Below are 22610 nucleotides of genomic sequence, written 5' to 3'. Positions count from 1 at the left end.
CACCCTGGGGCTGAGGGCAGCGCTCCTGCCTTAACAGGCTCCCCGGCGATGCTGCAGGGCTCACCTGATGCCCCGCAGCAGAACCTTGCCCTGACTGCACTCCACATCATTTGTGAACGCTTCGCTTCTAGGAACAGGTGTCTTTATCTCAAAAACACATAAAAAGTAGTTTGGGGAGCACCTTACACTCTCAAAAGGACTTGAATTTATTTAGGTAAAAGTGGGGGAGGGTGCTGTACCAGGCAAGCCACCCACCAGGGCAGCCAGAGGACGACAGCTGCCCGCTACGGATTCGGGTGCCCCTGCTCCCCTTCCACATCCCCACCCTGCAGCCCCAGCCGCAGAAAGACCACGGCCCCCGCAGACGGCCCCGCGCCGGGCGGGTTGGTGCGGCCGGTCTCTCAGCCCCGACGGCGGCCTCGCTGCGCTGAGCTGGGGGGCCGATCGTTTGAGAGCTGCTTACGGTCACCCCGAGGCGGCGTTCCCACCTCCGAGCGCTCGGGACTGAACGTTCCAGGACGCGTGGCTGGAAGCCCCGTGCGCGCAGACTGTGGCTCCAAGCCCCGCCGGCACAGACCTGGGCCCCGAGGGCACAGCCGCACAGGTCAAGGGTGTATAAAGTCCCGGTCCCTCTCCAGTGCACCCCGCCCCGCCCGCCGGGAGCCGGGAGCCCGCCGCGGACGGCGCCCCGGGGCAGCGCCGGGCGTGGTGGCCGCGGCCCCCGCGGCCGGGGTGGGCCCGCCTGGACACCGCCCTCGCCGGCCCGGAGCGCGGCGCAGCCAATGGAGGCCGAGGCGCCGCGCGGGGATTGGAGCGGGCTCGGGGTGGGCCGGCGGGGCCGGGCGAGGGGAGGAGGCGAGGCGGGCGCTGTCAGCGCGGTTATAAGGGAGGGAAAAGTTCCCTGCGCCGGGAGCCGGGCAGGCGCACGCTCGTACGGCGGCCGCAGCGGCAGGGCGGGGCCGCGGAGGAGCCGGTGGCGCCGGAGGACGCCCCCGGGACCGCGACGCGCTCCCCTCGGGGTCTCTGGCAGACGTCGCCAAGGTACCGGGGGCCCGAGGGCATTCGCACGCAGCCATGGGCGGCGTCGGGGAGCCCGGCGAGGGGCCCGCGCCTCCGGGGGCGCCGCTGCCCACCTTCCGCTGGGAGCAGATCCGCCAGCACAACCTGCCGGGCGACAAGTGGCTGGTCATCGAGCGTCGCGTCTACGACATCAGCCGCTGGGCACAGCGGCACCCCGGGGGCAGCCGCCTCATTGGCCACCACGGTGCTGAGGACGCCACGGTAAGGAAGCCCACCGCTGGCCGGGTGGAGCCTGCCGCTCGCTGGGGCCTGGTCGTGGGCACTGGGACCCTCTCCACTTGCGGGGTCTGGCATCCTTTCTGCTCTTCGCTGACCTTTGATCCCCCGTTCTGGGACCCAGAATTGGGATGGACAAGCCAGGGCCCGATGTGGAGTAAGGAGGCCACGTCCCCGGCATGGAGGACCTGCACATCGGGCCATGGAACAGGGCTGGGCTGGGTGCAGCGGGTATGTGCAGGAGTGAGGGGCTCTCAGAGGTGGGTGTGTCATGGCCAAGGAGCCCTCCCTGGGCCCTGAGCTTCTCCTCTCGGATCTGGGTCCCCCAGGCCAGGTTCCTTTTGCTGAGTGCCAGGGGTAGGGTGGGGTTCCCCACCACCACCTCCCAGACTGCAAGGATGTGCCATCAGAGGCTGGGGGCTGGGCAGCAAAGCCTGGGCAGGGCCCAGAGGTCTGTGGCTTTCCTGAGAGCCGCTGTAAACTGCTCTGAGGGGCAGTGACTCACCTCTCCTGGGCTGGCAGCTGCACGTGGGAGAACTTTGCCAGCCAGGCTGGGTGGGCCTCCTTGGAAAGCACGGTCATCCCAGGAATAGGCTGGTCCTGGGGGACCCTGACTTCCCCTTCCCAGCCCATGTCTAGACATGTCTTGCCAAGGAGGGATGTGGCCCGGTCCACTCGGACTGCCTGGCCAGAGTCCAGTGGTAGAACAGCCTGTTGTAGGGAGCCCCCTTTCTCACCAGCCCCTTTCTGGAGTCCAGCAGGCCCCATCCCGAGACAAGGAGTCGAGGCCATGATATGCTCTGCCTTGACCATCTAAAATTCTAGGCTGGCCACTCAGGGTACCAGGAATCTTCCAGATATCAGGAGATGAATCCCTAACTGGCAGAACTCTTAAGCGGCAGAAGAAACTGTTCTGTCCCAGGAGGTCAGTATCCCTGTTTACCAGGGCTGCTGGTTTGGACAATCCCCATGGACTCTGTAAGGGAGAAGGTCTCTCTTCCCTACGTCCACCCCAAGAACCTGAGGTTTTAGAGTCAGAAGCCTCCTGGAAGTTGAGAACCTGACAGAAAGCCTTGTCCGTGGGCCAGATGGTGGCCATGGCATTGAAGCTGACTGGGGGCCCACAAGCGCGTGACCACGCACGGGCCTGTATGCGTGTGAGCACTGTATGCGTTTGTGTGCATGGTCGTATGCGTGTGTGTTTCTGCCAGGGGAGAGGTTGGGGATGAAATGTCAGGGTTCTGGCCCCCCCTCAAGGCCACCCCAACCTTGGAGCTGAGGGTCAGGATGGAGGCAGCTGAGAGGAAGGGTGACACAGAGCATTTCTGAATTACTTGTTCCTGCTTGGAGCCCAGGCCGGTACTGGGGGCCTCCCTCATGGGAACCCCATCAGACAGTTAGCCCTCCACCCGAGACCTCCATCTGACAGTTTTCGCGTTGGTTCAGTCGCCAGTAAGTTCCGTTTCCCATTTCCAAAAAGCGATCTCCCATCAGAGACTCAGATTGACCTTGAACCAGGTGTTACTCCTCTGAGCCTCAGTTTCTTCATCTGTAAAGTGGGGAGAGCTGGGCCAGCCAGTGAGCCGGCTGCGGGCAGGACTGTGCCTTCTCAACCTTGTGGCCCTAGGGCTGCCACGTAGTCGCTCCTGGTCGGTACGTGTGGCCAGTAAGTGCGAGCGTGCCCTGCAGACCACACAGGGCAGGGGACTAGCCGTGGCATAGCCGCCCCTGGGCCACTCGGCCTTGTCTGGCTCTGTCCACGCCTGCGACAGGAAGGAGTTGCTTTGAGGCCATCTTAGCTTTCTCAGGGCTCCAAACACCAGGCCGGAGTTGCCAGAAATAACCTGGGCTGTTTGGACCAAAGAGGTTCTGAGGTGCCTGGGGGGGACCCCAACCTTGGTCTCTGTGGGGCCCACAGCACAGATAACAGATGTGAGCAGCCCAGTGCTGTGTGTGGTCAAGTCCAGGCCCTGGGCACCCCGTTCCAGGCCCTGCAGCACAGGTAGGGGTGGCATAGCTGTCCTGCTGGGCTGTGCTCCCCCGGCCACCTCTCCGTAGCCCCAGCGCCCCATCCATCAGCTGTTCTCGTGTCCAGGCAGCAGAAGCCTTCCTGCCAGGAAATTCCCAGAGTTCCTGTGCCATGAAGTCAGCCTGTGGCCATCCTGGGATACAAAGCTGGGTACCCTGGGGAGAGTGATCTGGGCCCCGAGCCAGGTTTGCCTAAGAGTCAGAGGCAGCTTGAGACTAGTGGAGCCAGCCACGGAGGGGCAAGAGCCGGCTGCTGCTGGTCAGAAGTATACCGGGGCTGGGCACCGAGTACCTACTGTGTGCTGGGCTCCAAGCTCAGCATTTCCTTTATAGATACTCTTTTAACCCTCAGGATTCCCATGTGAGGCAGGTACTCTTAGTGATTTTTCCCACTGTACAGATGGGAAAACTGAGGTTCAAAAAAAGAAAGTGACGTGATGTTCAGTGGCAGGGTCTGAGATGTGAATCCGTAGCCCATCCTCTTAACCACATGCTGCCCTGTGACTTAACTGGTTTTTTTCCATTCATTTATTCTTCACTTACTGACTCATTAAACCCACCCGCAGATCCTCAGTGAGCATATCGCAGCCACCAAACTGTGCTTCAACCTCTAAAAATACAGCCATGAATGAAACATTGCAAGGATAAAGTTCCTTGGCAGAGGGTCGAGCTAGAGCAGAGGCTCAGAGGTGGGAAGGTGCTCAAGGAAATCAGCAAGGAAGCCAGCGGGGCTGGAGTGGAGCAGAGGAGAGAGGGGCAGGCAGTGAGGTCCAGAGGTGGTGGGAGCTGGCTCCCACTGGGCGTCTGTGTCCCTGAAAGCAGAACTTTGCTTTATTCTAAGGGGATCTTGGAGGCCAGAGTGGGGAAGCCAGGGAAATCTGAGATACATTTAGAAGGATCCTTAATGGGGAGGGGAAGGCAGAGCCCTCCAGGAGAAGGGCAGGAGGCTAAGGGAAGAGATAGTGGGGACCTACCTTCTCCCAGCTGAGGTCACTCAGAAGAGGTGGCCAGTCACCTGGGCTCAGAAGGCCAGGCATGGCCAGAACAGAAGGCAGGAGCTGCTGGGGGGCCAGGAGCACCAGAGTGGGGTGGGTGGGTGGTATAGGAGTTAGCTTTAGGGGTGTTCAGACAACAACCCAACCAAGGCACGTATGCATGTTGACCCATTTCACAGATGAGAAGACAGGCTGGATGTGGGTGACGTGCAGGGACCTTTTTGCAACCCTCAAAGAATCCTTGGGCTTGGAGAGTGGGGCTTGTGTCTGGGTTGGAGCTGGGGGGAGGTGGGCAGAGAGGAAGCTCTGGGGGGGTGGGTTTAGAGGGGGCCGGGCAGGAACGCAGAGGACCTGGCTCCAGAGCCCACACTGCTCCCACCCAGCACGCTGGCCGCCTGCGGGGACTCCGCATGAAGGGTGACCTCCCTGGGCACTGCCTTGGTTTCTGCAGGGTCCCCACCCACTCAGGCTCCTTCCCAGGGTAGTTGCAGTGCCTGGCTCCTGCCCTGGGGGCGTGCTGGGCAGGAACACAGTGCCTACGGAGGGACGTGGCCCCACCCGCCTGGTGGCCCTCCGCGTTTCTTCCCGAGGGCACGCAAGCATCGTGCTTTCCCATGAAGCGGCTAGGGAGAGCCAGAGCTCCCGGAGGGAGCTGGAGGGGGCGGTGGCTGAGAAAGGACCACGTGTCAGAGGGCCTGGCCCCTTTGGGGCGCTGGGCACTTGTGAAGCCAAGGGCGCTGGGCAGAGCCCTAATGTGGGTACTGGCCAGTCTCTGGGGGCACCAGGAGTGGCTCTCTGGGAGGGTTGGTCCTTGTGCCAGGCTGGCCTGCACGGGTGGGGGTTGCACGGGCCATGTTCAGAGCTGTGTGCCCTTTGGCCTCTGTCTCTATGTGTCCTCGTCTATAAAACAGGGACCCTGGTACTACTTCCCCACCGGCCCCGATGAGGCAGGTGGGGGGCATGGGAAGGAGCACGCAGGCTGGGCCTGAGGGCCTCCTTTATCTTCCCACCAGGGAGAGGAGGGACGGAAGGATTCCTGGGGTATCCCGTCAGGCTTACCCCCCCTACCCACCATTGTCACAATTCAACAGAGGCTTAAGGAGGCTGCATGGACAGATTCAGACCACGTGAGCCCCCAGCAGCCCTGCTCCATTCCCTTCCTGATCTGGAACATTCCCATATCTTTGGGGAGTGACCAGAAATGCTTGCCTAACTCCACTATGTGTCCAGCTTCAGGCTGGCCAGGATTTGAATGTTGGGGTGCACACCACTCCCCTGCCTCACTCCCACAGGCCCGCCCTGGGAGGCACTAAATTCCAGTGGGCTCAGGAGAAGGGCACATCGGGCCAGTGCGGGACTCGGCCGGAGCTGGATGCCAGGCCCTTCTCAGTGCACTTCTACGTGCCCAGATCCGTCGTCCCGGCAGCCCCATGAGGTGGGCACTGGTGGTTTCTGCTGTACTGTTGAAATACAAAATGGGTGTGTGTGTGTGCGATCTTGTTTGTGGTTTCACAGCTCAGTTCATGATCGCTGGTCCCCAGCAGCCTGGCACGGAACCCCCCACTCCCGCTTGTTGGCCGACTGCTACTGGGGGCTCACGAGGAGCTGTGGGGGCAGGGCAGGAGCTCGGAGAGCATGGATACCACAGATCTACTTGGGTTGGAATCCCCACTGGGCCGTGATGGACTCTGGCCTGGGCGGGGGTCCCTACCACTCCAAGCCTCTGTTCCAGTAAAATGGTTCTTATCCCTGCCTTGTGGACTCTTGTCCACTTACTCACACCTGCTATCCAGCGCCTGCTCTGCCAGTGGGGGAGGATCGTAGGATGTTTCCCAGGGCACAGGGGTGGAGGAGGGTGGGGCCCCCCACAGTGCCCTGAAACTCAGGCAATACAGCCCAAGAAGCGCCAGGAACCCTCTCCTGTGCCTCACAGTCCAGCCTCCAAGAAGCCAGGTCCTTGGCTCTGTGGGATGGTGGCCAGCTTTGTGGTGAGAGCCACTTTCTACCTCACTGCCCCCGCCACAAGACCCACTGCCTCCCCCCACCCCACCCAGGAGTGGCTACCCTGGGGCTTACTGTTGAGTGGCCCCAAGCACAGTTTTGCATTCTGATCCAATCAGAATCCAATCTCCATCAGATGGAGCTGTGTGACCTTTGTAAGTGGCTTGACCTCTCTGAGTCTTCTGCCCAGCCCCTGGGTCCTTAAGCAGTGGCCCAGGGAGGGTCTGCTCACATGGCCCCCCCACATGGGTTCCAGCAAAAGCTGTCTGCTGGTGCATCAGGCTTTGGCCCAAGGCCAGTGACCCACCTTGTTGGGACTGAGCACAAGAACAGCTCGGGGCACCTGGGCGGCTCAGTCTGTTGGGTGTCCGACTCTTGGTTTCAGCTCAGGTTGTAATCTGGTATTTGTTGGATCGAGCCCTGCATCGCGCTCCACACTGTGTGGCGTCGGCTTCAGATTCTTTCTCCTCACCCCATCTCAAATAATTAAATAAAATCTTAAAAAAAAAAAAAAAAAACAGGCTCAGTGGTGCCGACCTGCTTCCCACGGATCAGCCACCACCCTGCCCATTCTGTCCCCCGTCAGCCGGACCCTTGTCTGTGGGCTGCGGGATTTTCTCACCGGCCCTTCGGGGCCTAACCAGCCCCTGTCATGCCAGGGGATAGATCAGGCTGGAAGTCCCTCTGGTGGCCCTCGCCCCCAGCGCATCCCCAAGCCTGGCCTGGGTGAATCGGGACCCAGGGACAGCGTCAGGAGGGAGCTCCCATGGCTCCTCAGGAGATCTGGGGGTCTGGTGGGCACCAGGGTCACCCCAGAATACAGGATGGGGGAGAAGAAGGGGCTGAAAGAGGAATGAAGAAATCCTGGGGCTGCAGCCACGTGCAGCCGGGGGAGTTTCAGAGGAAGCAAGAGGGACTCAGAGTCCGTGCTCATCAGCGTCGGAAAGGAAGGGAATTCCGCCACCTGCTCCAACAGGGATGAAGCTTGAGGGCCTGAGGCTGAGTGGCAGGTCAGCCACGAGAGGACGGATAAATATGTTTGATCCCTCTTATCAGAGGTCCCACGAGTAGTCGAATTCATAGACTGCAGAGTGGTGGCTGCCGGGGTCTGGGGGGCGGGGGGCGGGGGGAGTCCGCGTTTCATGGGGGCGGAGATGAGAAGGTGGTGGAGGTGGACGCTGCCCATGGTGGCTCGGCCGGGTGAGTGCGCATCATGCCTGAAAGGCGCTGGAGTCTTGCCCTCTTTTGCCTGGTCCCCGCAGGAGGGTAGCCTTGCTCAAGGTCACAGTGGGTGGGGTCAGCTGAGCCCCAGAGCTGTCTACCCTCGCAGCTCCCCAGGAGGCTCCGGGGCCAGGCAGCTTCCGGTGGGGCCAGTCTCCCCTCCACCTCCTCCCTCCAAAGTCACGATCATCTCGGAGAGCGGGGAGGTCTACACGATACAGCTCTCTCCCTGCGTAGGAGCTCAGGGAAGGGCCCCAAGTCATATTCCCCAGGACCTAGGTTATTCCAGAAGCTGGACCCTCCTGGGCCCCACCCCCACCCGCCAGAGGTCTCTAGGTTGCCCCGGGCCAGCAAGCAAGCATTCGGCAGGAAAAGGGACCCTTGGGTGGATCCCGCAGGTGTGGCTTCTAAGTGGGGGCTGGAGGGGCCTGAAGTGTTTCCTCCCCGCAGGACCGCGCGGGATGTCCAGTAGCAAGTAGAGGGGCCCAGCCTTCCGTTTGAACGTCCCCCAGAAGCTGGAAGGCTTGTTAGCAAGAGAACAATGGGAGGCCCCGTTCTCAGCGTTCTTGAGAGCTGTTTCCTTTGGCAGCCAGCAGGCCCCTGTCCCAGGCCCCGCGGGGACAGCCCCTCACCCCCATCCCTGCTTGTTCTTGCCAGTCAGGGCAAGCGGGTGGCGAGGGCTAGTTCCTTCAGAGATAGCCTCTGCGAGTTCAAGGGTGAAAAGCCAGCGAAGAGCTGAGAGCGAGGACAAGCCCGTTGCACCAGGACTCGATTGGCAAGACTAAGGGAGCCCAGTCCGGTTTGCTCACGTTCCAGAAGCCCCTGGGCCGGCTTCCCCGCTGGTCCCAGTCCCTAGCGCTTTGCTGTTCTGGCCTCTAACCCCTGTTATATTGTGCCCCGCCCCATTCCCATCCCCAGCGGTTTCAGAGAGCCATGGGAGTATGTGATGTTTATTTAATTTGCTTTTAAAAAAAAAATATTTTCTCCTTCTGCTTTTAAAATCAAATGAGCTTAACCATTTGAGTCTCTTTCTTGCAAACCTAAGAACTCAGTCTGTGTGGCCCTTGCCTGATTTTTGGCGAGCCCCTCCCCACCGCGCCCCTCCCCCCCCCACCGCCAGTGCTGGGGAAAGCAGCTGCAGCCTGGCTTCCAGCGGGACACCCAGGTCCTGGGGAGGACTTGGCCAGGCCAGTGGGCAAGGCTGACCCATGTGGCCCGTTTATGTGACCGCAGATCCACCAGCTGCCTCTCCATCCACAGAGCCCTGCCCTTCCATCCCCGGCCCTCCCACCCATGCTGCCTCTGGGGACCGCTGCAGCGGGCTGGCTGTCCCCCTGACTGTTGGCTCTCCTTCAGGATGCCTTCCGCGCCTTCCACCAGGACCTCAATTTTGTGCGCAAGTTCCTGCAGCCCCTGTTGATTGGAGAGCTGGCCCCAGAGGAGCCCAGCCAGGATGGACCCCAGGACGTGAGCGGGGCCCTGGTGGAGGCCAAGCTGCCAATAGTGGGGCTAAGAGGGTGGGGGCATCACCAGTAGCAGCTCCGTCCACATTCCTCCCAGGGGCCCCTGGGGGCCAAGGCTGGGTCAGCCATCCCTTCCTGGGCAGGTAGCTGGCGATGGAGGCAGAAGGGCGCCTGCAGGAGCCCGGGGTTGTGGGGCTGGCCGGGCTGCAGCATCTGCTGTGTTTCCTGCTCTGGGCCCAGTATCCCCATCTACACTGAGGGTTTGGATGCACTGGACTTTAAGGGTCTTCCCTGCTCTGGCTTTCTCTGCTTCTCACGTGTCACACACCTTTTGTGGGGTCAGCCTTTGCCACCAGCTGCCTCCCCAGCTCAGACCCCGGGCTGGAGCTCTCCCCTCCGTTCCTTCAGCTGCACCCCATGGGCCTGGCCCCGGGACTGGCTGTGGCATGAGTCGCTGTGGGGGGACTCCCGGAGATCACTGGGGCCTCGCTTCTGTAGCCCACCAGCCCTCCCACCGTGGCAGGCCCAGCTGGTGGAGGACTTCCGCGCCCTACGCCAGGCGGCCGAGGACATGGAGCTGTTTGAGGCCAAGCCCGCCTTCTTCGCTCTCCTGCTGGGCCACATCCTGGCCATGGAGGTGCTCGCTTGGCTTCTCGTCTACCTCTTCGGCCCGGGCTGGGTGCCCAGCACCCTTGCCGCCCTTGTCCTGGCCACCTCCCAGGTGACTCCAGCGCTGTCTTGCCGCCACCCAAGCTATCTAGTAGATACAGGGCCCGGCACCCGAGGGCACTCTGGATGTATTTGCTGAGTGAATACATGAATGAACGAGCTGCAGAGTCCCCAAGAGGCGTGTATCTGTAGGTCAAGCTGCGTGTTAAACAAGCTCGGTGACAGACTTCCAAGTCCCCAGGCCTCCTGACGCTCAGCTGTCCTCATCTGTCAAAAAGAGGAAGATGGCCCACGGGGTCTTAAAATGCAGCAATAACTGTGGGGGTGCCCTGGGAGCTGGGAGGGACCCCTGGGGTGTCGGGTCCTGGGTCACCGCCTCCTGACCCCGCCTCGGTCCCCAGGCTCAGTGCTGGTGTCTGCAGCATGACCTGGGCCACACGTCGGTCTTCAGGAAGTCCCAGTGGAACCACGTGGCCCAGCAGTTTGTGATGGGGCAGCTGAAGGTGAGCGTGGAGGCAGGCGGCGGGGAGCCACGGGCAGAGCTGGGGGTGTCTCCCCGGCTCTGCCTGAGTGTGCAGGCGCGGGGCTGCGCCCGGCCTCGCCCCGGCCCTGAGCGCTCCCTCATCCCCGACAGGGCTTCTCGGCCCACTGGTGGAACTTCCGCCACTTCCAGCACCATGCCAAGCCCAACATCTTCCACAAAGACCCAGATGTGACCGTGGCGCCCGTCTTCCTCCTGGGGGAGTCGTCCGTTGAGGTGCGTGGGAAGAACATGGACTCACCCCGCTGGCCCTGCGGCTTGGTGGTGGGGGGTGGGGGGGAGGGACTGTGGCCACTGAGTCCCTCATTGTGGCCCAGGCCTGGCCCCTGACGAAGCTCCCCCCCCAATCCAGGCTGAGCCACTGCTCAAGGGGCCCCCCTTCCCCACTTGCCAGCCCTCCAGGGAGGGGGGGATGGGCCCAATGGCTGGAACCTAGGGCTGCCTTGGCCCCAGCCAACCCCCAGCCCTCACCGTCTCCACAGTACGGCAAAAAGAAGCGCCGGTACCTGCCCTACCATCGCCAGCACCTGTACTTCTTCCTGAGTGAGTGGGCGTGCATTGGCCCTGAGATGGGGGCGCAGCGGGGCCGGGCCTGCCGACCCTCTCGACAGCTTCCGCCGCCTCCCATGGTGGGGTCCCACTTGTTAAAGCCACCTTCCTATGGCCCCTGCTGGCCTCTCCCGCCCCAGTCTCTACCCCCCCATCCCCTCAACCACCGCCGCCCACCACCACCTGCAGCCAGGGCTGACTCTCCCCTCGCCAGCAGCAGCCTCGGCCTGGGCGTTCAGAGTTCCTTCCTGCACTCACAGCACGGGGCTCCGGAGCCCTAGAGCACGGGGCAGTCGGTGGGGAGGCCCGCTTGAGGCTGGGAACCTGGCCCCGGCCTGCAGAAGACTCGTGGGTGACATGGGGTTGGGTACCTGGAGGGGACCGGCACCCGGTAGCACGGGCATTCCCGGGGTAACAGCGCCTCGCTCCCCCACTCCCTCGGCCTCTCCTGCTTGGCAGCCCAGCCCTGTTGCTCCTGACCCCCCTCTTCCCCCTTGCAGTCGGCCCACCGCTGCTCACCCTGGTGAACTTCGAGGTGGAAAATCTGGCCTACATGCTGGTGTGCATGCAGTGGACGGTGAGCGGGGGCGGTCGGGGCGCGGAGCGGGCTCGGCACAGGTCTCCCAGGGAAGCCGGCGGTGGTGGTGGGGGGGCACGAGGGGTGCACGTGCAAGTGTCCACAGGACGTGCTGGGGGTCTGTCCGGGTCAGGGTGCCCTACCTGGAAGCGGGGACCCCCTGGGCCGACTCTGCCAGCTCTGTGTCTCCCAGGGAGGGGTCCCTCCATGACACCTTCTCCTCCAGAGTTAGCCCCACAAGGCTGGCAGGGCCAGGACCCTGGCCCTCTACCTTGCTGGGAAAACCTTGCTGAGGCACAGCCAGCAGGAGGGGGTGGGTACCCCAGCTCCCACTCCCGACTGTCTCAGGGGCTCTGTGCTCCTCTCCCCTCCTCTGCAGGACCTGCTGTGGGCCGCCAGCTTCTACTCCCGCTTCTTCCTATGCTACGCCCCCTTCTACGGCCTCCCTGGGGCCCTGCTCCTCTTCGTTGCTGTCAGGTATGGCCAGACTCTGAAGGGCAGGGAGTTGGAGAGGCCACACGCAGGCGGCAGGGGACCCTGGCCACAGCCCTCCATGCTCAGAGCCTCCACGTTCCCATCTGCAGTATGGGGACAGCGGGGCTGCCTGCCTGGGGTGACTGAGGAGCACGAGTGGCAGGGTCCCAGGGGCGGCGGGTCTGGAGGCCGTGGCCCGGCTTACAAGCGGCCCCATGGACGGCCATCCTTGTGCGCTGGGCTGCTCCGGGCTCCGCCGAGCCATGGCCCCTGCTTCGCTCAGCTTCCTCAGACACCAGTGGAGGAGGGGTTATAGCAGTCCCAGGGCACAGATGAGGATGCTGAGGCCCAGGCCTGATCTAAGCGGTGAGCTAGACACGGGCAGTGCCTGAGCCTCCCTTCTTAGGGTCCTGGAGAGCCACTGGTTCGTGTGGATCACGCAGATGAATCACATCCCCAAGGAGATTGGCCATGAGAAGCACCGGGACTGGGCCAGCTCTCAGGTGGGCTGCAGGGGTGTGACCTGGCCGGGGGCTCCTGGTGGGGCTCCCAGGGCAGGGCCCTGTGCCCACCTCTCAGCGGTGCCCCACCTGTTTCTGGCAGCTGGCGGCCACCTGCAACGTGGAGCCCTCGCTCTTCATTGACTGGTTCAGCGGCCACCTCAACTTCCAGATCGAGCACCAGTGAGTGGGGCCCTGGAGGCCCCACGGGGGTGGGAGTGAGTCCTGAGCCCGGGGGGGCTGGCCAGGGGCCCCTGTGTCCAGTCTTTCCCTGGGGAGACCAAGACATAAGCCCTGGACTCCCTGGGGGCCTGGGAGGGGATGGGTGGGGAAGGGGGCTCCCTCTGGCACCCCCCACTTCAGGTGCCAACCCACGCTCTCCCCACCAGCCTCTTCCCCACGATGCCGAGGCACAACTACCGCAGGGTGGCCCCGCTGGTCAAGGCACTGTGTGCCAAGCACGGCCTCAACTACGAGGTGAAGCCCTTCCTGACAGCCCTGGTGGACATCGTTGGGTAAGGACCCCCCATGCACGGCAGCTCCCCTCGGGCGCCTTCCCGGACACCTGGCTCTCAGAGCCCATACGGGTCCCTCTTCAAGAGCTGGCACTTGAGGCTTTTCCGATCAGCCTCTCTGTCCTCAGTCTGTGCCCTCCCTCCCTTCCCGGGGCTCTCTCACACCACCGGGTTTAGGGGGCACCTGTCGTGGGCCCAGGCCCTGTCCTGCATCCCTGTCTCTGAGCAGAACAGACTGAGATCCCCGCCTTCCTGGAGCTGACATCCTAGTAGGGGCCACAGGAAGCAGTTAAAATAAGTAAAGTACAGAGGACATAGGAAGAGAAGATACGCTTTGGCAAAAGAAAACCTAAAGCCTAAGAATGGGGATGGGTGAGGGGACGGGAGTGCCAGGTAGGACTCGCGGGTTTCTGATAGGGTGACAGGGAGCGTGGTATTGAGAAGCGGCCATGTGAGCAGGGATGGGGAGGGGAGGGGAGGGCTGGCCATGGGGACAAGTGTGACAGGGGAGACTATGTGGGGCAAGGGAACAGCCGCGCCAAGGCCGTGAGGCAAGAGTGTGCCGACGGGAGTGGAGGAGGGACACGCAGGGCTGGGGTTCTGGAGAGATGCCCTGACCAGGGCTCGATTCGAAGCAGGAAGAAGCAGAGCAGAGGTTCCTGTAGCTGTCCAGGCGAGGGATGGGGGAGTTGGCCCCGCAGGTCGCCTTGGCCGTGGGGAACCGTGGTCAGATTCTGCAGAGAGCTCTGCGCCCTCTGTGCTCTGCCGCACGCTGTTCCCTGGACTCTGAGGCCCTTCCTTCCATGCTGGGGTCGGACCTCCTGTGGCTTCTCCTGAACGACCCTTCCCGGCCCCTGGCTCTGAGCGCCTGCCCTGGGCATAGAGTTTCCCTGCGAGTTGTGGCTGCTTCTGGCTGCTCTGTCTGCCGTCAGGCTCGGGGTGGGGAGGGAGGGCAGGTGGCAGGCTCCTTGACTTAGAAATGGGTCCCAGGATCGCAGGGCCCAGCAGAAGGTGACAAAAGAGAGAGTTGGGGGGAACGAGGGATGGGCCCGTGCTGACTGCGGTCTGGACTTGGCCTTGGTGCCCCGTCTGCTCCCAGGCAATGTCTAGATTCTACTCCAGTGAAGGAGAGTCGAGCTTCCTCTCCCGGTTACCTGGCTGCACCACCCCCACCCCAGCAGCCTGTCCCAGAGGAATGGGGACAAGTCCATTCATTCACCCTCACTGTCCTGGGGGCTGGGGGTAGTATCTTGCAGTCAACAGCCCACCCCCCCTGTTTCCTAGGTCACTGAAGAAGTCTGGCGACGTCTGGCTGGAAGCCTACCTCCACCAGTGAGGGCAGCACCCCGGGCCCGGCTGCCACCAAGCTGGTCCAGGCAGACTTGCCCCATCCGCCCCCCTCCCCACCTGGCCTAGGGGGCCCTGCCCACCCTTCTGGATCTGCTGTCCTCACCTCAGCCCCCTCACCTGTGTGCTTGGCAGCCCTAAGGCCATGGCTCTTGGCCAAACAGGACCAGGGCTAGGGGGATGGTACATAAAGCCACACAGCATGGCATGTTTTCCTAGAGCAAAAATTTAGGGAAAACTGTTATTTTTATATAAAAACAAACCCAGATACATGATGGAGTATTGACTCTATAAGGCTCTTGGGGCTGGAGTTTGCCCCAGACTTCCTAAGAGGCGTCAGGCCCTTGGGCCATTGGGGTGCTGGGAGATGACAATCGGGGGGTGCCAGTGAATGATGGCTTCCAGAGGTCCCCTCTGCCAGGGGTTGGGGAGCTGGCAGCTGCCCCAGGCTCAGCTCTCTCTGTGGGCCTGGGCCCTCCCTTGGTGTTCTTGGCCCACTCACCAGCAACCTCCGGCAGTCACGTTGGGCTCCCCTCACTGGACTCCTCTGCACAGTGGGTCTGCACAGTGGGACCGGGGCCTGTCCAGCAGACCAGGGCTCAGGGCGGAAGGCCATGTCCAAAGCGCCCCCTGAGCACAGGAAGGGGGAGCCAGCATGGCCCAGACGTGCCCTGGCCTCCTCCTGCAGCCTCCTTGTTGAGGGGTCTCCTAGGACCACCCACTGGTCCCGCACTTGGCATCTGGCTGGTGGGGTGCAGCCTGACTGCGCTCAGTGGCCCCCAAGGGGGAACACAGGCTTTCTCGCACACCTGCCTGGGACCAGGTGCCTGCTTGGCATCAGCAGCTTAAAGAAAATGAAATGCGAAGCTAGGATTTCTCTGAGGGCCTTTCTGGAGGGGGAGCTGGAGTCCCCTGACCCCACCCCCATCTGCCGCAGGATCGCCCGTCCAATTGTCAGAGCTGCCGTTGTCCTGGGCTGGGTTCTCTTCAGGAGGTCAAGGGGCACACGTCCTGGAGGTCTTATCCAGTCCTTTCCCAGGAACACCTGCCCCCCGCCATGCGACTCCCGCCCCCACTTCTCTGGTCAGGAAAACCCTGGTGGGGGGAGGGATCATGCCTTTGCTGGGAGTCATGGCTATATGACTTTGTGGGAAGTTATTCAACCTCTCTGAGCGGTAGTGTGACCTAGGGTGATGGAAGGTAAAAGGGGATGCTGTGTGGAAGGTTCTTTGCATAGGGCTTGGCAACAGGTTCAGAAATTTTAAAAAATGCACACGTGCAGTCCAACACCCTGGGGCCCCACCTGCTCTCACCTGGGACAAGCCGGCGGCTGTCTCTGACCCAGTTTGTTTCTTGAGAGGTACTTCCTGCCTTGAAAGCAAACTCTGTATGTCTAGAGCAGACCGCACATTCAGGGTCCCTTCCCCGGGCTGTTCCCTCTGCTGGGAGATCCCCTTCCTGTGGCCACCTGTGGAAATGCTGCTGACTCCGGGTGCCGTGTGAGCCCTGGGTTGGCATTCCTTCCACCTCCTGAACAGCCAGGGCGGTTCCTGCAGTTGCCCTGATTGCTCGTGCACTTAGGGGAATTGTCAACACCCCTTACTTGGTTGGGGGCAGCACCTCCCTGCCTTAAGGAATGCTGAGCCTGGGACGCCACCTAGGGGCGTCCGGAGTACCTGCACCGTTGTGGGGCAGGCCCCGCTCCGCGCTGCCCCTAGTGGTGGCCTCGGGGAGCGCGCGCTCCCTCTTCAAATCAGGGGTGGCCTAGTGACTTGCTCAGAGGATCGTCGTGGAAGCCGCCAGGCCTCAAGTAGCCAACGGATCTGGATCTCCCCTTACTGCCTAAAATCCACTGGCGGGATGTCTTGGCCCTTGCCCCACTATGTCCCGCATGTGCGCAGGTCATCACCCCTCTCCTGAGCTGAGCTCCCCTTCTCCATCAGGAGTTCTTTTCCAGAGTCCTGAAACAAAAAACTCTAGGCAGTGTGGGCCAGCTTTGTAAAAGGAGGGAAGGAAGGGCCTTGAGGGAGCCTCCAAGAAACCCAGGATCCCTTCCTGATGGTGTACACTCAGTCTTGAGCGCAGAGGAAAAGCAGAAAGGCTGCAGGCAGCCGGGACTCGCTGATTTATTCCTTCCGTCAGCCAGCACGGACGGAGTCTCCTGTGGGCATCCCCAGCAGGTGGTGGGAAAGCAGATTCACAAGAGCCAGCCCTGCCTGTAATGGTGAATGGCTGGTCTGGGTTATGAAGGAACTCGTATGTGATAGGCCAGGTCACAGACCTTTCACGGGGCCTAACACACACACACACACACACACATACACACACACACACTGCCCCGGCAGGTCTGGGAGTGCCTGGCTGCCTCTTCCGCTTGGCCCTTTCCAAGCTCTCAGGACCTGACCTTAATTCTCCTGGACATTTGCTCTTGAACGGGGTGATTTGGCTTGGGCTAGTCTGAAAAGAAACGTCAAATGCAGCGAAAAGAAACCTGGAGTTCTAGACCTGAGCCATGCCTTCCCCTCGGGCCTCAGTTTCTTCCTTAGAGGTTGTAGGCACTCCCTGAGACCCACAGCTTATCATTTCCAGGCCAGGCATCAGACCAGGGTCTCTTTGAGAAGCTGCATCCCATCCAAAGGGGCACATCTCTCCAGGGACGGAGCAGCTGGACAGTGAAAGAGTCCTGATTGGCGCAAGGCACTGTCTCTGGAGCAGTGGTTGGCGACTCCCAAGGGCAGTGGGAGTCCAGGGCTGCCAGCCACCTCCACCCAGCCCCTCGTCACAAATGTTCTTCTCGCTCCTCCCAAAGGACCAAGAGGGTTCCCGAGTGTCCCACCAGATGCCTCAGCAACTTGCCAGGTCTGCTGGGGGGCTCCAGGTCCACACACAGCCCAGGCCACTCTGTCAACCCTTCCTCCGGGCCCCAGGGCCCTGCACATGCTCGGGCCATCCACCATGCTGAGCGGACTCTCAGCTCCCCAAGGCTCCCTCCACTGTCTCTGCCCCTCTGGCCAGCTGCTGGGCCTTTTGGGAGTGGTCTGACATGTGACATGATGGTGTCAGGGGACATCTAGTTCTGGGAAACAGCCCTTCCCTTGAGGGAGTGAAGGCGATGGGCTGGCGGAGTTTGGGTGAGGAGCAGGGATCTGGCCGCCACCACATACATGGCCTCCAGCCAGCCCTTTCCCTTCTGGTCCCAGCCTCCCCCAAGAATGGAAGCTTCGGGTCTTGTGATCACTCAGGACCTTACAAGTCAGGGACTCATGACTTTGTGGGGGAGGTGCGGGGGTAGGGAAACCCATGATTCCGTGTTGGGCAAGACCCTCCACGGAGTATGTGGACAGAAGGGATTCAGCATAGAGCAGGTACAGGTGTTCCCAGCTTCTTGCCACCAGCGTAATAATATTTTAGCACACAGACGGCGTGGTGGGAAAAAGACACAGCAAAGATCCCAGCGCCCCCTGACCCGAGCCCACATTCAGCTGTGCCTTCAGAGCCACAGTGTCCACCTAGACCATCGGTCCTCCCGGTGACCCTCCCCATCCCTGGGAGCCTGTACTGTCCCATCCTGGGGGACAGGGTACCACGCCCAGCCCAGGCAGGAGGCGGAACACAGGCACAGGTAAGAAGAATGGAAGGTGTGTACCTCATGGTCTCTCAGCCTCAAAGTCCTCTCTACTGGAAGGTCCGGGCCAAGGGCTCACAGGCGGGGAGAGTGACAGCCTCACTCTAGCCTGGTGCCTTTGGTGAATCAATGGTGGGACCCGCCCAGAGAGCCAGGCCAGAGGACTCACCCAAGGCCACTCAGTGGGTCTCTGTCTTCTGGTTCAGGGCTCCTTCTGCAACCTTGGATCCCACTGCCGAATCCCTGGACCCATTGGGGAACTACCTCCACCCTACCCAGGATAGCTGGCTGTCCCTGGGCACGATATGGGGGTCCCAGGGAAAACACGAAGGCCACAAGGGTCTACTCTGGGGCCTCTGCAGCCCTGCTGGGAGGAGAGGCAAGGCCGGGCGCTGGCTATGCTGAACCCTTCCCGGACACACCTAGCTTGACCTGCCGGCTGAGCCAACCCGGAGGCAGAGGAGCAGAGCAGCATTTGGGCTGCTGGTACAGCGGGAGGCTCCTGGCACAGCCCTCCGGACTTCCCAGGCTTGATGGTAGGACAGACCCAGGACTCTGTCTGCCGATGCCTGTGAGCTGGTGGGCTGAACTGAGATGGCATAGGCGTCTCCCCAGGGTGTGGGGACCACAAGACGGAAGCGTAGGTCTCCAGGGCTTTCTAAACTCCCTTCTGAGATTCTCTTTGCTCGCCAGCACTCTGTCCACTGACCAGAAAATGGGGGAACGGGAGTCTGGCAACAGGCCAGTCAGCTGGTGAGGTTGTGAGCAGACAGCTGCTCCCAGGAGGAACTGGGGTCAGAGATGCGGAATGGGGAGGTCAGGAAGGTGGCCCTGGGCCAGCTCCTCCTTGCTGCCCTCCAGAGACCTTCCAGGAAACTTCCTTTGGCTCCAGTGGCCACATCTGGAGTTGGGTTTGTGTGTACGCACTTCAGTGGAAGGGGAGAGAAGTTCTCTCCTGAGGGGAGGCAGCAGGGGATGGGGGTAGGGCCACCGCAGTTGGGGAAGGGACAGCAAAAAGCCTGTCTCTACCAGCATGAGTCTTCTCCCTGGTCCCCTGGCTACAAAGCCCCTTCCTCCATCCTGACAGCCCGCCTAGCATTAACGTGCAGAAAGTGAGAATAAAATTACTTTTATTTCCAAAAAATGTAGGGGTGGGGGAGCGATATGGTAAAAATTAACATCAGTTCCCTATAGATCCATTCTGTGTCCCTGGAAGGAGAGCTCCTGGGGCCTGTGTTCGCCACTGGGTCGCCATGGCAACCTGCAGGTCCGTCGCACAAGATGCATCTCCCCCTGGCGGGGGAGCTGGGGGACTACAGCTCTCTCCCATAGACGCCCCCGCTGAGCTTGTTCTGCTCCCCTCCCCTGAAGCTAAATATTGGTTAGTGGGTTAGATTTCCCAACGCAGCAGCCCTGAGTCCCTCCCTCCCGCTCTCTCCCCATCCCCTTGGCTGCCTGGCTTCCGGCCCCAAACTCCTTGTTGCAGTTTTCACTTGACCTTCATCATGTCTCCCTCCCAAACCCCCAGATCTGTAGGGTCACGTCCTCTGGGACTGCCTCCCCCCGGGCCCCTACTGCCTTCTCAAAAGCAGCGGCCTCAGCAGCTCCCACAGTTGGGGTCCCTGTGGCCTCCATGAGTGAGCCGGGCTCAGCCCACCACAGGGGCCTAAAGAGGCAGCTGGTAGAAGGTTGTGACAAGGCCCAGCCCTGTTGTCGCAGCTCCCCCCCGACCCCGTCAGAACGTCTCTGTAACAAAAGGTTAAAAATCCAGAGGACAGGCGAAAGCAGAAGACAGTGTGAGCACGTCCCCACTAGCAGCCCCCGCGTGGAGCTGGGCTGTGTGAGGCGCCCTCCGGCAGCTTGAAGGGCTCAAGGCCACTTGGCCAAGCAGCTAGAGACTGGTGGGCACTGCCTGGCAGGTAACAGAGCACCTTGGAGAAAGGTCCGATCGCCTAGCCTGGACAAACCGCTGAAGGGGATGTTGGGGGACGAAGGGGGCAGGGCTGAGCCGACAGGCCAGCTGATCCTCTGATCTGGCCAAGCCCACTTTCAGGGTGGCCCCCTTGGCCCCCGGGGCCCAGGCTGTGGAGCTGGGGAGACGTGGCAGTGGTGGGATGGAACAGCACAAGCCCCGGGTCAGAGGGCTCCTGCGGGGCAAGGACACTTGCCTGGGCCCCGAGGTCTGAGCTGGCTGCGCTGCCGGCAAAGGGAGCCAGGATCAGGGTCAGGACCCTGGGCATCTGAAGAGAAGGGGTGGCAGCAGGGAGGCCCAGGTCCCAGTGCAGGCTGCGAGGGAGCCGGGGGCACCAGGCGCACACGCCCCCTAACACCAGTGATGGGGACGCTGACAGTGGGGCCAGGCCTACAGGCCAGGGAGCCGTGGTGCCCAATGAGGACCCCCACCCGCCATGGACCTCAGAAGTATCTGAGGGAGACAAGGAGTTGTGAGGCCTAGAGACCAGGCAGCAGGAAAGGGGTGTTATAGGCCGTCTCTGTGGACCTCTGGCCTGGCAAAAGTTTGGGGACAGAAGTTGGGGGCCGGGACAGAGCACCTCTCTTGGCTCCTGGGGGTGGGAGGGAGCAGGTGAAGGGCCATCTGATAGAGGACAGCCCCATGAGGGAGGGTGTCGGACACAGAAGTGCAAGGAAAGCGGAGGAAAACAGGAGATAGACCAAAAATGGGATTCCCGAACCAGCATGTACCCCAGCCTTGTGGAACCCCTCGGAACAAAAGCCCCCCTCCCTGTGGCCAGCACTCCCACCTGCTCCCCCTTCCCCGTGGGCAGCCCCAGGGCTGCTGCTTCATTTGTGGAGGTAGGCGTCCAGCCACAGCTCCCCGGACTTCTTCAGGGACCTGAGAAGAGGAGGGGACCGTCAGGGCCCAGGAAGGGGGGCGCTGGGGAGGCTACACTGGGGGGTGGGCGGTGCTTCTTGGCTCTCAGAGGGACTACAGGGTTGTCTGCTCAGGGATCCCAGGGGGATAGCCAGAGGGAGGACCAAGGGAGGGTCCCCATCCAGCCAGAGCGGAAGCCGGGTCCTTCCTAGTAAGGGAGGGGCCCTGGTGGGGACACTTGGGCCCCAGGGGCTTGCGCCCTCTGGTGGCCATTAGTCTCACCATGGCCAGTCTCAGCTGCCCACCTCTCCGTTCGCTGAGCCCCAGGGACCTCCAGGGGCTCCAGCAGCCGCAGATGCCCCCCCTTACCTAATGATGTCCTGCAGGGCCCTCAGCAGCGGCTTCTCCTGGTACTTGATGCCATGCTTGGCGCACAGAGACTTCACCAGCGGCGCGACCTTGTGGAAGTTGTGCCGGGGCATGGTGGGGAAGAGGCTGGGGACAGCGGGGACAGAGTGAGGACGTTCCTGCCTCCTACTCACAGCCCGCACAGACAGCAGCAGTCAGGGTGGGGGAGACCCCGTCTGCGGCTCTCCTTGTGTGTGTCCCCCCCACCGAGGCTGGCGCACAGGGGGTGGGGAAGAGCCGTGCCTCAGTTTCCTTGTCAATGAAGGGATTGGTCTCCCTGCCCTGCTAGGCTCGAAGGTTCAAGAGACAGTGGTGAGCTCTCTATGGTTACAAAGCTGGGGCCGCTTGGGAAGGGTGGCTGTCCATCGGCTGGTGAGCCCCTCCCCCGACCTCAGTGGGTGGGCTGCAGAACCAGGCTCCAGGCCTGATGCTTGGGAGGCCTGGCCAGGGTGGGGAGGGAGGTAGCCCCCATGCGCTGCCCACGCCCAGACAGGGCTGGTGACCTCCTCCCTCCTCCAGGGCCCCCCACCTTCCCAGCCTGCCCGCCCGCCCGTGCTCACTGGTGCTCGATCTGGAAGTTGAGGTGTCCGCTGAACCAGTCATTGAAAAAGGACTGCTCCACGTTGCAGGTGGCTGCCAGCTGCGGAGAGGAGGGGTGAGACCCCAAGAGCAGATGGGAGAATGAGGGCTCCATCTCTTTCCCGAGAGGCCCGACCCCTGCCTGTCGTGCCGCCAGGCCTGGAGACCTTGGCTCCTCCAGATTCCCCGCTGGTCCCTCCCCGTGGAAGGTTACAGGCAGGGAAGCCCAGCGTGGCCCTGGGCCCACAGAGCAGCCAAGGGCTGGAGGTGGGGAGACGGACCCACAGGCTCCACGGGGCCCTAGTGTCCAGCTCCGGCTGCCCTCACCTGGTTGCTGAACCAGTCACGGTAGGGCTCGTGGTCAATCTCCATGACGATGTGGTTCATCTGCGTGACCCACACAAACCAGTGGCTTTCCAGGAACCTGGAAGACAACAGAGCTCAGCGCAGGAGCCATGGGAGTGGCCACGGAGTCCGGCCAGGTGGGAACAGACCTTCTCCCCTAGCCCCAGCGGCCCCGCAGGTGCACCAAGAGGCCAGGCCGGGAGGCCCAGGGCAGGAAGCAGGGAGCTCGGAGCCCTTCCCCAGGGGTCCCCGTGTCAAAGCCCTGTCAAGGCCAAGCAGCAGGTACCTGATGAAGCTGAGGAAAATGACGGTCCCCAGGATACCATAGAAAGGGATGTAGGTGATGAAGAACCGAGCGTAGTAGCTTAAGGCCCAGGCCAAGTCCTGCAGAGAGAATGGGATTTGATCCGCTACCCACCCTGGCTCCGCGTCCTGACCACCCATGTGCACACAGCCCCTCACATGCCCCTCGAGGCAAACGTGTCCAAGAACCCCCAGCGGGCCTCGAGGAAGCTGGGCTCCAGGTCCACGGAGCATGTGACGCTTGCTTGCACAGGGTTGGTGACTGTCTTTGCTTCTGGGGAAATGCTGAGTGTCTGAGCAGCAGGAGGACGCTGGGGCTTTGCGTCAGGGAAACAGGGCAG

At 62.0% G+C, this 22610-nt stretch overlaps 2 protein-coding genes across 2 annotated transcripts in view; one reads left to right on the top strand and one right to left on the bottom strand.

The window, feature by feature from the left end:
• Positions 1-925: 925 nt before the first annotated feature.
• On the top strand, positions 926-14446 carry FADS3 (fatty acid desaturase 3). Its single transcript, XM_044259439.1, has 12 exons — positions 926-1281; positions 8898-9008; positions 9528-9725; positions 10075-10176; positions 10308-10430; positions 10697-10757; positions 11264-11340; positions 11720-11817; positions 12221-12317; positions 12418-12497; positions 12704-12829; positions 14114-14446. The coding sequence occupies exons 1-12, from the start codon at positions 1075-1077 to the stop codon at positions 14163-14165; spliced, it is 1332 nt and encodes a 443-aa protein (XP_044115374.1). The 5' UTR covers positions 926-1074; the 3' UTR covers positions 14166-14446.
• Positions 14447-18914: 4468 nt separating this feature from the next.
• FADS2 (fatty acid desaturase 2) overlaps positions 18915-22610 on the bottom strand; it is a 31293-nt gene continuing 27597 nt past the window's right edge. Inside the window, exons 8-12 of the mRNA XM_044259436.1 lie at positions 22253-22350; positions 21949-22045; positions 21603-21682; positions 21004-21129; positions 18915-20655 (exon numbers count right to left, since the gene is read on the bottom strand). Coding sequence (XP_044115371.1) covers positions 20604-20655; positions 21004-21129; positions 21603-21682; positions 21949-22045; positions 22253-22350 — 453 coding nt within the window. The 3' untranslated portion in view covers positions 18915-20603. The remainder of the gene's footprint in view (positions 20656-21003; positions 21130-21602; positions 21683-21948; positions 22046-22252; positions 22351-22610) is intronic.

This window comes from Neovison vison, chromosome 7 (genome assembly GCF_020171115.1).
Source record: "Neovison vison isolate M4711 chromosome 7, ASM_NN_V1, whole genome shotgun sequence".
Taxonomy (NCBI): domain Eukaryota; kingdom Metazoa; phylum Chordata; class Mammalia; order Carnivora; family Mustelidae; genus Neogale; species Neogale vison.
The sequence above is the reverse complement of the archived record's forward strand: the minus strand, read 5'-3'. Positions and strand labels throughout refer to the sequence as shown.